We start from the raw sequence: 13742 nt of genomic DNA on the forward strand, positions 1-13742 counted from the left end.
TCTAATACGCAAACTACAACAAATTGTGGCGGAATCTGAAAAGCAGCAACAACAACAACAACGAGAGCTCCTCACTAGGAATTTAAAACCATCCTACCATTATCACTTGGTATGCAGTTGGCCCTTAATCCAACCTCAATTTTTCTCAAGAATGTAATATCCACGCACCCCTTTTGTATTAAATTATTAATTATTACTAATTTTGGAAATAAACAGTGATACTAAATTATAGGCTATAGAGCACAGCAGAGAAAAAGAAGAGGAATTATTACGTAGGACACGCATATCAAATAACAGAGACAGAGTTTTCTGCTTTTCTGGGTACACTGAAGAGGGAAGCAGCAGGTAAAAATTAAATAAATTAAAGATCTGTGAATAATGAAAAGAAAAAGTAATTAAAAAAAAAAAAAACTCTCAAAACAAGTTGTTTATTGGTCACGTTCATTCTTTGCTCCCCCTTTTTATGTCATCACGAGATCCCCATCTCTTCTCTCTGTACAAAAATTCCATGTTTCTTTAGAGCCCCTCTTCCTCTTCTTCTGTTTTCTTTCTCTCCTTCATATTTTTCTCCTTTATGTTTCAAGTTTGTGCAGATTGCTAGAATTTTTTCTTCAACTTTTCTCATAAAAAAAATAACACAATAATGTCATCCTACTCTCAATTACCCTCTCAGGAATCCATTAATGATTCTTTCACCAACCGGTTTCGTGACTCTCTCACTTGCAGCAATTCCATCAAGAAGCTGGATTTCAAAGAACTCGATCTGGGTTCTCCACTTTCACCATTAATAATTCCGTCATCTCTCAATAATTCTACCGCCTCCACCCCTTCAACCAGCATTGCAAGTTCCTCCTGTTCTGTCTCGACCGCCAAAATTACTACCACCTCTACTCAGTTCCCTAAAAAGCATGAAAATGTCACTCACAACCAATCCGGCGAGCTCCCTGGCTTGTCTGAGACTAGCCCAGCTCGACATAGCACTCTCCGTTCAAGCAATTCGCATCTGGGTCATCGAAGATCCATCTCGGCTGGAGCCCCATTGATCTACTCTGGTTCAAGTTTTGGCTCTACTAGCAATGGTAGCAGCTGTGGAAATACTAATGGAGCAAGCTCGGTTTCTACTAGTTCAAGCTCAAATTTGCTTCACAGTGGCAACATTTGTCCATCTGGCAAAATCTTGAAAACTGCTTTGACATGTCGTGTCTCAAACAAGACTGACACTCTGGGTACCGGAACGGCAAACTACGGACACGGCAGCATTATGCGTGGCGGAAGTGGTGGTGGTGGTTCTGCTACTAAATTCGGAACTGGAGGACATACCGGAGGTTGTGGTGATCCAGAGGAGTTGAAGAAGACAGGCAATGAGATGTATAGAAGAGGGAATTTTGTGGAAGCTCTGGGTTTGTATGATAAAGCGATATTGTTGGCGCCAGAGAATGCGGCGTACAGGAGTAATAGGGCGGCGGCTCTGACGGCAATAGGGAAGTTGGGCGAGGCTGTCAGGGAATGTGAAGAGGCTGTGAAACTGGACCCTGGTTACACCAGGGCTCATCAGAGATTGGCCTCTCTGTATCTTAGGTAAGTTCTATTCGGTTATTGTTTGTGAGTTCTGTTCTGTTTTAGTTACTTTCATTATCTAATCGTGAGTTTTATTCTTGTTTTGGATGATTGTGATCCGTTTATGTCGCTCTGGTTTTTCTATGTTGGTCATGGTGAAGATCGAATCTCTTTTTACATGATTAGTTCTTCTTTGCTTGTTTTTTCTTCTCATGTTGAAGTTTCCATCCTTTGTGATCAGTGATCTAGGATATTCATCATGGGGTTGGAGAAAATAGGATCTTTTTGTTGCTTAGTATTCCAGTACTTGAGGAACTAGATAATCGTTGGGGATCCATTCCTGGATTTGAGGTCTTAGGTAGATTCTTGGATTGTGTGTGTTATGCAGATATCTAGATTCAGCTTCAGTGTTTTTTTGTGCTTCTGTCCTTGTGGAGTTGTGTGCAAGTTCCAATTTATGCTCATGTGACTCTTTTTGGACTCGAGCTCAAAATGTCTTGGATTCTCTAGTCATCAACTTATCTATTCTCCATTTTAGTTCCATTGATTTAAGGGTTACTGTAGTTTTCTCAGGTTTAGGTGGGTAGATTGTCGTTTGTGCTCTTCTGTTCCAATAGTGCATCAATTATTATCACAGTGGATCTACAATCCTTAAACTCGGGTAGTTTGCCAGGTTAGGACAGGCTGAAAATGCTCGGTGCCACTTGCTTTTTCACGGGCAACAGCCATGTCCAACTGAGTTGCAGAAGTTGCATTCGCTGGAGAAGCATATACATCGTTGTGCAGATGCACGGAAGATTGGTGATTGGAAGGCTGCACTTAGGGAAACTGATGCAGCCTTAACAATTGGAGCAGACTCTTCTCCCCAGGTATAGCCCATTAGCCTTAAAATGATCACATTTTTCTATTTGACAAGGGAAGCAATTTTTGAATTCCTGAACTTTTAGTATGTAATTTACAGCTTATTGCTTGTAAAGCAGAAGCCTTTTTGAAACTTCACCAACTTGAAGATGCAGATACAACCATATCAAACATGTCTAAAGTTGAATATTATCCTCCACAAACAAAGTTCTTTGGTATGGTTGCTGAAGCTTATGTGCTTTATGTCCAAGCCCAGATTGCGATGGCACTAGGAAAGTGAGTTTTTATATGAAGTTCAATGTAAAATAGTTTCTGCTTTTGGGATGACAAGTGGATAATAGATTTGTTGCAGATTTGAGAATGCAGTTTCAATGGCTGAGAAGGCTGGTCTGATTGATTATAGTAATATAGACATTGCTATGGTGTTAACCAATTTCAAAATGGCAGCAAGAGCTCGTAAGCATGGCAATGATCTTTTCAGTTCTGGAAAATATGCTGAAGCCAGCTCAGCCTATGGGGAAGGCCTCAGATATGATTCTTCTAACCCTGTTCTTCACTGCAATCGAGCAGTTTGTTGGTCTAAACTTGGACTCTGGGAAAAATCTATAGAGGACTGTACTCAAGCTCTTAGAATACAACCAAACTACACCAAGGCCTTATTTAGAAGGGCTGCCTCAAATGAAAAGGTGAACGTTTGTTTCTGCATTGTTGTACGTGCATGTGCTGTCGAGATTATTCTGCCACTTAGTTTTTTTTTTTTTTTTTTTTTGGGGGGGGGGGGGTGTTCTTTTTTGGTAATTAATCTGCTTCTTTTCCTTTTGGATGTTGTAGCTTGGACGATGGGCAGAAGCTGTGAAAGATTACGAGGTTTTGAGAAAGGAATTAGCTGGGGATAATGAGTTTCTGGAATCTCTACAACGAGCACAGACCAGATTGAAGAAATCTCTTGGTGAAGTTCATAATACAAATTTTGGTGGTGAAGTAGAAGAACTCTCCAGTCTAGATAAGTTTAAAGCTGCAATATCATCACCTGGTAAATACTTGGTGCCTTTGCAATATATCTTTGTAATTTGTATGGTGATTGCTTGGCCATCAATGATCTTTCCATCCTTCCTGTCTTACACTTCTAACCCAGATCTTTGAAATTTCCAGGTGTAAAGATTGTTCATTTTAAAGCAGCGTCTGATGAACAATCTGCAGATGTATCCCCATTCTTAAATATGTTATGTGTTCGATATCCATCAATTCATTTCTTTAAGGTAGTATTTATGTTTCGCTTTCTCTTTAAGCTAATGGGATCATTCCATTGCCTTTTCTTTTCATTGTGAAATGATTATTTGTGAGGTGTTGATTGAAGGTGGATGTGGAGGAGAGCTTAGCAGTAGCAAAAGCTGAGGGCATAAGAACTGTTCCAACATTTAAGGTTTATAAGAATGGAGACAAGGTGAAGGAGATGATCCGTCCAAGTCTTCAGTTCTTAGAGGATTCAGTGAAGAGTTACAGTACATAGAATAAATTGTTCTTTTATCTCTTTTTGCCTTTTTTTTTTCCTTTTTTTTTTTAAAAAAAAATTGTTGTAATTATTATTATTTTAATTCATTCATATGGAAGAACCAATGGTTTCTTTTTGCTCCGAGATGCATACCAGTTTCTCTATGCATACCAAATTTGGACTCATATCCAACAGGATTTTTATTTCTAATAATTAATAAGCCGAATTACTTTTATATTTTGTTTTTAGTTGTAAAAAACAATAAGTATTATTATTATTATTATGAATTTTAACAGAAATTTCATTAAGTGGTTGTATAATTATGTCATTATTTATAGTAATAAAATTACTTTTTAAATTAATTTATTTTATCAAATAAAAAATTTAATTGAATTGAATTCATTTATTTTTAAACTCACATTTTAATTTTATTTCTCATTCAACCCATAAATTTTTCGATATAAGACCATTTATTTTATATTTGAAAAATATTTTTTATAAAAAATATCTTCTGTTGAGATTTTGTCCACCGATTTGAAGCCCGGGAATGTGCTGCTTTGTCCACCGAGATTGCTGAATTTGTTCCAGAGATGGAGATTTTGGCCAAATTCCAGAGATGGAGATTTTGGGTTGGCCAAGAAAATTGAGGAGGAAAAAGTTGAACCCATGTTTTGTTCAAAATGACTAGTTTCGTACTAATTATTATATACAATTTAAAATTTTCATAATTCGTCGATGTGAGAGAATTTTTCATAAGATAACTGAAGGTTACATTACATATTCTTTGAAATATTTCCTGAAAATTAGTTTGGGATGTAAAATCTAATATGATCATTATGCAACTTCTAAAAAAGATTGGTAATGGGTAAATTTTTTAAACTTTCTTACATGATTTGGGTCGATTTTTTGAAAGGATATCTGATGAAGAAATCTAAATTTAGTATGATTATAATTTAGATTTGAGCCCATAGAATTATCAAGTAATTTTGATTTAGATTTGAATATAATTTAAATCGATTGTACCCTAGCCTAATTACGATCAACAAAAAAATAAGGAAAAAAGATGAAGGGATGCGGTGGAGTGGAGCTCCAATCCACAGAGGTCATTGGCATTTGGCACGTGGATTTTTTTTTTTCCCTTTTAGTCGAAGATGGTTAAATTAGAAGTGGACCAAGTCTAGTGGCATATCAATCAGGCGGAGAGGCCCAAATCCAGCACCCAGAGAACAATAATATAGCTTTAGGTTAAAAAAAAACAACACTAGAATCAAAGCCAGTAATTATCGATCCAAGGTCTACAAGAACAAATCAAGCTCAAACTAAGACCTAGCTTGCTTAGAATAATTGATTACGGTACTGTAACGTCCAAACTTGAGAGATTTTCTCTCTCTAGTTCAAAACCAGAGAGAGAAATTTGTAAACTTTCAAAATTCTCAAAGACAACAGAATTAAAAATATATATATAAATAAAGAAAACTCAAAACCCACAATTAAAGGGGCAAGGAAAATCTGAGTGAAGGGCAGGCAGCGTATAAAAGGCATGACCAATCACCACGAAAAGAGCAAAAAGGAAAGAAGGAATGATTTTGTAGGGTTGGATCCCCACCCCCACTGTTTCTTTCGATCCGCCTTTTTCTCACTTCCTCCTCTCAAAAGATATTGTCCCTCTCTCTCTCTTGCTTGCTCTTTAATCTATGCTATTGATATTATTGTAGAATCTGGAGATGGTAAGAGCTCCCCCTGCCTCTCCTTTTGATGTAGTTGTTTATTATTGCCGCTCCTCCTGAAGTGTCAACAGTATATTTCACAGCTACAAAAATCAAATTCGATTCAAAGATGGTGAAAGTTTTACTCATTAAATATTTAAGCTTTTCAATTGTAAAATAGTGAAAACTGTTTTTGTAGAAAAGGAAATTGATTTTTCTATTTTGATGATGAAATGAAAGCAAAACGCGTAATCCAACTGTAACATACTAAACCTTGTCGAGATTTGATTGACTTAGCCACCAAATACAATTAATGAAGGTAATTATTATTATTAATTTTTTTTATCAAGGCTCCATGTGTGTTTTTCAGGCTTCACTTCTTCTATTGTCTGTTAAAACTACGGCTGGATACACCTCGGGTCGGACCTGCCGCACTCACACTGCTAAATATATCATATTCATCGATCACTACACCCGAAAAACAATAATCATATTTATTCATAATTTGATTATTATTATTATATATAAATTTAATAATTATTGCACTCATATATTTAATTTAATAATAAATATATTTATTTAAATTTAAAATATCTCAACTTGTACTTTTTAATCCATAAATATAATAATTATAAATGAAAGTAATTATTGTAATTTTTTTAATATTATTATTTTTAATTATTTATGTGCATAAATAAAATTTATTTTGAATAGTTAAAAATATTACGTGTTACAACACAACATTTACACATTCTTTCAAAATAATATTTTAAATTAAAATAAAATGTTTACAAACATTTGGTTTTTTTAAAATCAAATGATCTATAAAAAACTAATTAAAGATAAATTATAATTTAATTTCTATATTTTAATGAAACCCACACATTAATTTTTATTTTTAATTTTTATAAATTTAGAAAAATTACTTGAAATGTTTCAAGTAAAAAAAAGTACTTCTCGTAATAAAGGATCGAACAACATGTTAAATGGATCCTATGCTATATATCAGCCTTGCTTACAGCTATATTGCAGCCATTTCCAAGCTTTGCAAAAATGGCGAAACGTTTCAAGCTTAAGTTCTCCAGAGTAATCACATCCTTCAATTCATGCCGCTCCAAGGACCCATCCACTTTCCCCTCCAATCCTGTCCCTTCATTTCTCGGACTTTCTTCGGTCAAACCCCATCTCCCACCTCCATCAAAGTCTTCCTCCATCAAGCGTCATATGTCCTCAGCCTTCGCTTCAATCACCAGCGGCTTCAGATCACGATCCACTACTGCACGTTACCTCTCTGAGACCGACCACACCAAATCACCACCTCCTCCTCCTACGCCTGAGTTCCACTGGGAAAGAGAAGACAAATGGCACGTTGTGGCCAAGATGTACGACGAAAATCCTCGTCGGAAAGTTTGTAACACTTTGGTTTCCTGTGAGTTTGAAAACGATAGCATTTTTCTTCCTCCACCTCCTCCTCCCAACACCGAGAGGACGAAAAGAAGACGGATTAAAAAGAAGAAGAAAACAATGCCGAGAATCCGTGTCAGCAGTTCGTCAACTGATAGTGGATTATTCAGCAGTGAAGGTTTAGATGATGATAATGATCCAGAAAATGGTATGGGCAATGAGGAAACGGAAACATTAGTCTCATCAACCAAAAGTTTCTCTACTGATTATTCTTCGCCAGATCAGTTCGGCACCCATTTGGAAACCATACGTGAATCTCCATTTAACAGGATAAGTAATCGCAAGAAGAGGGTTAAAAGGGCAAAAAGATACGTTAACAGAAAGGCAAGAAAGAGTATTGATGAGTCACAGTCATCTCCGGCCAGATTGTCGAGGTTTCAATGGCTGATACCGTGCACGGTGGAGGGGAAGGTAAGGGAGAGCTTCGCAGTGGTGAAGAAATCAGAGGACCCATACAAGGACTTCAAGAGATCGATGATGGAGATGATATTGGAGAAGCAGATGTATGAAGTGAATGATTTGGAGCAACTGTTGCAGTGTTTCTTGTCTTTGAATTCTAGGCGTTATCATGGGATTATTATCGAGGCATTCTCTGAGATTTGGGAGGATTTGTTCTGTAAAAATTCCATTAAAAAAGGAGTTCCTAGATCTGTTTGAATTAGTTAAATTAATGAATCAAATTATAATAAGAGAACACTCTTGTTCTTCCTCTTTAGTAAATCCAAGTTGATCTTTATTTTAGGGTTTTATGTGTTTGCTCTTTTTTTTTAACACAATCAAATTTACTTTTTATTTCCAATGAAAAACAAACTGGAATCAAGTTAAAAATGATCATACGAATGCATCCAAGAATAGATCCTTATGGGATGTTTTTGTTTGAGGGAAGCAATTGAGGAATGGCCATGCAGAAGATGGAGTTGTGCACGGAGCTAGCAAGTGAAGAAGACACAAAAAAGAAAATAAAAAGATGAAAAAGGCGATAAATTAAAGATGTCGAGAAATGGAGACGCAGAGTGGTCGTCCTCTCTTCTTTGGACGGTTGATTATTAGAGAGCACATGGATTTACTCATCCAATATGGTCCTTGTGTTCCTCTTGCTCCTCAATTACCATCATTTCCATTTCCACATCTCACCCTTCTTTCCACCAACATCCCTTCAACTCCATTCTTTTTTTCTCTCTCTCTCTCTCTCTTTTTGAAATAGAAGAAGCATATATTAGATTTTAGCCTTTTGACCTTCTACATTATGATGTAGGGTAAGTTCAGAATTGTGGGTGAAAGAGAAAAAAAAAATCTTTTTTTTTTAACAGCATTTAAAATAATAGTTTTTCTAAGGAGAGTTTTTAGGATTCCAACTACAATGCTCATAGTCCTGAAAGAAAAAACAATAGATATTATATCTTAATTATTCAAAATGAATCATGAAAAAAAGATTGAACTTAGTTGAGTGTGCAAAACTTTTGCATGATGTATATATTATTTAATTGTTAAAAAAAAAGAGATATAGTGATGGTCACAAGGTTGACAGTTGTTTCACGGTTTCGTTTAGTGTGCAAAGCTATCACACTAATTCACGCTCATCAAGACAGCAGTACAAGTGAGAGTTGGTGATGTTGAAGACGAAGAATAGAAATAATTGGATATGGAGAAGGAGAAGAAGGAGAAGAAGGTGGTGGCTCAGTTACCGTAAATAAAATGCCACGCCTAAATCAAAGTCCCAGAATGCTTAGCAGATCTTCTCTTCTCGAAATCTAAAAAAAGAAATAATATTGAAAGCAAAGAAACTGCAAACAGTGATAATTCAGTAGGAGAAAGGCACACACGGTATCAGAGATTCTTTGCCCAGCTTAAGAAAGTACTGAAACTGAAACTGAAATTGGGTAAGAAAACAATTCAAGAATTGGACAGCTTTTGTCAGTTGATGTATATATGTGATATGAGGATCCCTGGCAAATGCAATGCATGCTTTCCCATATCACTGTTTGATCGATCATTTCTAAACTCAGTCTCTCTCAGCCCTGTCCCTATCCCAATCTCTTCATGCTTTCTCTTTAATTCGCTCACTCGAGGCTCCAAAACATATGTATATGTGGTCATCACCTCGATGTAGGTTTTATCTCTCATAGCATTATTGAGATAAACTTGGAATGCAGGATATTGATGAATATGGGTCAGATAAATCTTGAAGCTTCGGAATTTTCAGTGGTAGCTTTCTTTCTATAGGTTGAGTTCTTTCAACCATGGCTATGAGCTTAAGGAGTAATGATTGTCCAAAGAAATATTTTCTAGTAATTAGAAGCCTACCCCCAACTTCAATTTTGGTTTCTTAATAAACTCACTCAATTTAATCTTAACCTATTTATTTATAGGTTAAATTTCACTGAAAAAAAATAAATTTCGAACTAATATCAGAAAGGTATATAAACTTTTGGATTATCAATTTAGAAAAAATTAATCAATCAATTGGTGGAAATTAAAAACACTATTGATTTATGGATTTTCATATGCATTAATGAAGAAATATTAATAAAAATAAATTTAGTAATAAAAAATATTATTTATAGATGATTTTTTGTTTTATAAATTGAATTATTCAGCCACTAATTACTTACATTAGCGATGGATTAGTTTTGACATTTCAATGTATTAGCAACGAAAAGTGAGTGTTTTTTAACAGACAGAAAGTAAGTTGATGGCATTTTTTTAGGGCAGCTTTGCAATGAAATGCTTCGTCCCAAATATAGCAATAGAGTTTTGCTGCTGCTAAATCCTTCACAAAATGTAGCGATAGGCGCAATAATCTGTTGGAAAAGCAGCAACGAGGACATCAATAAGGGATTCTTGTTTGGCAAAAACAGGTTAGTAAACGGACAAACACTCGTAAAAATTAAATTATCCAAAATCAATTTATATTAATATTCGTTTAATTCATCGTGAATTCGATTAAAAATTAATTTAAACTATTCGAATTAGTCTCAAACCCGATTATTATTATCCTAATAAAATTTGAATTTATTTAGTTTTATATATTTTAATTAATAATTTATATAAAAATACTTTTTATTAATAATTTTCATTTAAAAAATTTAATAATTTTAAAAAACATTTAAATTTTAATTTTTAAATAAAAAATATATAAATATTTATAAATATTATTATAAAATATATTTTTATATTAAATTAATTATTTATATAAACGGATTCGGATTCGGATTGTGGATATCCTATATATAAAATTCGAATACGATCCGAACCCGCAACGTATATTATTTTTTAAATTCAAACTCGTCCCAAACCCGATTATAATTATCCAAATCCATTCTATTAGGATTTGATCGGATCAGATATTTAAAAATACTCGATTCGTTGTCATCGCTGAGCAAAAATCTATTGCAAAAGTTTTTAGCGACCGAAAAAGTAGTATTAGTGGGAATAACTCATCACAGTGTCATCTTTTGTTTAGCAAACAAATGACCCATTAGCTACATTCAAATTTAAAATATAATACCCGTTATAGTTTAGTATTATAATAATAAAAATTGTAATTTTATAGAAGAATAAATTTGAAAATTATAAATTATTTTTTTAAAAAGTCTTTATTTAAAAAAAACTAAATTGATCTTTGTATTAAAAATTGAGAATAGAAACCATATGCTAAAGAAGTGTTTTGATCAATTTTCACGGGAAGTTTAACTGAAAATAGAAATAAACACATTTTTAAAGTTGTTTATTATAGATATTAAAAAACAAAACAATATAATTCTAACTTTTATTTATAAAATTAATAAATTAACTGAAAATTTTCATTTTAATTAATATTATTATTCCATTAGTTGATTTGTAATATTATATTATAATTCATATAATTACCTATAATTTATAATTAACATATAATCTATAATATATATAAGGAAAAAGAAAAATTAAAATAATGATTTTAACGTTAAAATAAAAATAAACTAAAAAAAAATCTTTTTCTATTGTTAAATTGATTTAAAAAATACAAAATTATGAAAAGTTCATCTCACCTTATAAAATCAAAAAATTAAGATAATGAATTTAATATGTAATGTAACATTAAATACTTTTTTTTAGAAAATAAAATAAAAAAGCTTTTTGTCCTTTTAAATTGATTTTTATAAAAACTGATTAAAAATAAAAATAAAAAATAATTTTTTAACTCTATTTAATTTTTTTAGAATTATAAAATATCATATTCAAAACAAAGTATAATCTATAATCTAATAATATATATAATTTATAAACATACTATTTTTATAATTTAGCATTTAATAAACTTTTAGTATAATTAAATTTCAAATTCTACTCATCTAATTTTCAATTTTCATTTAAAAAAAAAATCAAAATATTATTGAATTCTCCCGTGAGCCCGGTTCATATCACATACTAATAAATTCTTGCCAATGATCTTGAAATAATTTCTTTTGCAAAAAATATATATATATAAATTGGTTGCATAGATTTTTATTTTTTTTAATTTATTTTTTATCATAAATGAAGTTAGATTATATGTTTTAAATTATTATTTTATTCTACAGTTTAGGTAGTGAAAGATTTCTTTTGTTTTTTAGTTAATTGGTTATTAAAAATTAATTATATTATATACGAAAATTTTATATAAAATTACATAAAATACTATAAATTTACAATAAATACAAAAAATGTGTAAAGCATGTTTATTGAAAAGCTAATTTATCAAGTGTATATCGTGAATATGCACTCAATATATGTATATGTGACCACCAATTTTGATATTTTATCTGCTTTTAGGGCTTTGACTTATTGAGCTGCTTTTATCTCCTTTTGGTGGAAGGTAACTCAATTAAAATATTTTAATTTTTTAGAAACGGTTAATGCGAATAGAAATGAAAATTATGGATGGAAAGTTGTTCTACCACACCTTAACCAACTAATATGATTAAAAACAAAATTATGGAGAGATAAACCATTTAAAAAGTGCCACAATGAAAATGTTGATAAGTTTACTAAATATGACGGTACACAAAGAATACTCATATTTGTATTAAGAAAATTAAAATATTATTTATAACATTATATCTATTAATTATGCAGTTATAGTTGCCACCTTAAAGGTATTTTATAGCTTTTAAACACTAATTCTAGTGTAAGAAAATGTAATTAAAATATGAAAAGGATATCTAATCAAATACACAAATTTAAATTACATTAAAAAAATGTTTTTTAAAATTATCTTCGAGAAATCTTCTTCCTAAAAAGGGCTCTATGAATTTGACTTCTAATTTAGATTAAATTAATTTAAAATAAAATTTTACAAAATACTAAAATACCAAAATAATAAAATTGACCTAAGTGCAATTCGACCATACATGCATTATGCAATTTGAAATTATGTTACGCATCCACATGTACTGAAAAGTATGTTACTTATTTTCTTATTTTCCCATATTTCTCAAATATAGTTTTTATCTCATAAACCTTAAATTAGACGGTGATAATTTGATTTGTCATGATTTAAAACTTTTTATATTAAATCATGAATAGTGTGAATACTTCAATGCATAACTTGTTGAAAAATCGTGTCATTTTCGTGTTCGTATCATTCTCTCATTCCTCGAAAAGATTCGTCCTCGAATCTTCAACCATAATGACAAGAAAATTATCATCATATATAGCATCGACATATATAGTATCCTCTTTGAATTCAGTATGAAATTTTGCGAATGAAGCACTAAACTGTAACATCTCTCATCTTTCTTTTCTTTTTAAATCAAAAGACTGAAACGGTTTTTTTTTCACTCTTTTTCTTTTTTTTTTCTCTCTCATCTTTTTTTTTTTCAAATCCTACACAACTGAAATGATTTTTTTTCTTTTTTTTACATAAATATAATCGATTTTTAAAATTTTTTTTGTAAGAGAGGCTATAAGATAAACTGAAATAATAAAATATATTAGAAAAAAATAAAAAAAATATGAAATAAATAAAAATAGATAAATAGAAATTTATCTATTATCGTGCTCTGATACAAACTGATGTGAAATCCAGGATCAACTCATAATAAAAAATTTCGAATACATACTTGACAAAGAATAAGGTAAATATATCTTCATAAGGTTGTTCTACCAAATTCCTAACCAACCAATGTTTTTAGAAATGAAGATTATGGAGAGAAGGTTGCTCTACTACACCCCTAATCAACCAATGTGATTAGAAATGAAGATTATAGAGTGATAAACCAGTTAAAAACGCCACAAGGAAAACCTTGATAAGTTTATTAAATATGGTAGTACATAAAGAAGACTCATCTTTGTATTAAGAAAATCAAAATATTATTCATAACATCATCTCTATTAATTATCCAATCGTAACTATCACCTTAAGTGTATTTTTATAGCCTCCAAACTCTAATTCTAGTGTAGGAAGATGTAATTACAATATAGGAAGGGTATTTAGTCAAATAGTCAGTAAATTATATTAAAGATAATTTTCTTAAATTCTCTTAGAGAAATTTCCTTCCTAAATAAGCTGTACGAATTTAATTTCTAATTTAAACCAAATTAATTTAAAACAAAATCTTACAAAATATTAAAATATCAAAATAATAAAATTAGTTTAAGTGCAATTTGGCTATATATGTATTATGCGATTTAAAATTGTATTA

General features: G+C 31.6%; 2 protein-coding genes across 2 annotated transcripts; both read left to right on the forward strand.

The window, feature by feature from the left end:
• The first annotated feature begins 30 nt into the window (after positions 1 to 30).
• Positions 31 to 4054, forward strand: LOC110620875 (inactive TPR repeat-containing thioredoxin TTL3). Its single transcript, XM_021764817.2, has 7 exons — positions 31 to 1578; positions 2231 to 2426; positions 2519 to 2694; positions 2771 to 3104; positions 3250 to 3451; positions 3571 to 3677; positions 3776 to 4054. Exons 1-7 carry the CDS (start codon positions 644 to 646, stop codon positions 3926 to 3928), a joined length of 2103 nt encoding a protein of 700 aa, XP_021620509.1. The 5' UTR covers positions 31 to 643; the 3' UTR covers positions 3929 to 4054.
• A 2569-nt stretch (positions 4055 to 6623) lies between these two features.
• LOC110628176 (transcription repressor OFP7) lies at positions 6624 to 7795 on the forward strand. Its single transcript, XM_021774702.2, has one exon. It carries the CDS (start codon positions 6670 to 6672, stop codon positions 7735 to 7737), a length of 1068 nt encoding a protein of 355 aa, XP_021630394.1. The 5' UTR covers positions 6624 to 6669; the 3' UTR covers positions 7738 to 7795.
• The last annotated feature ends 5947 nt before the right edge of the window (positions 7796 to 13742 follow it).

This window comes from Manihot esculenta, chromosome 1, assembly GCF_001659605.2.
Source record: "Manihot esculenta cultivar AM560-2 chromosome 1, M.esculenta_v8, whole genome shotgun sequence".
Taxonomy (NCBI): Eukaryota; Viridiplantae; Streptophyta; class Magnoliopsida; order Malpighiales; family Euphorbiaceae; genus Manihot; species Manihot esculenta.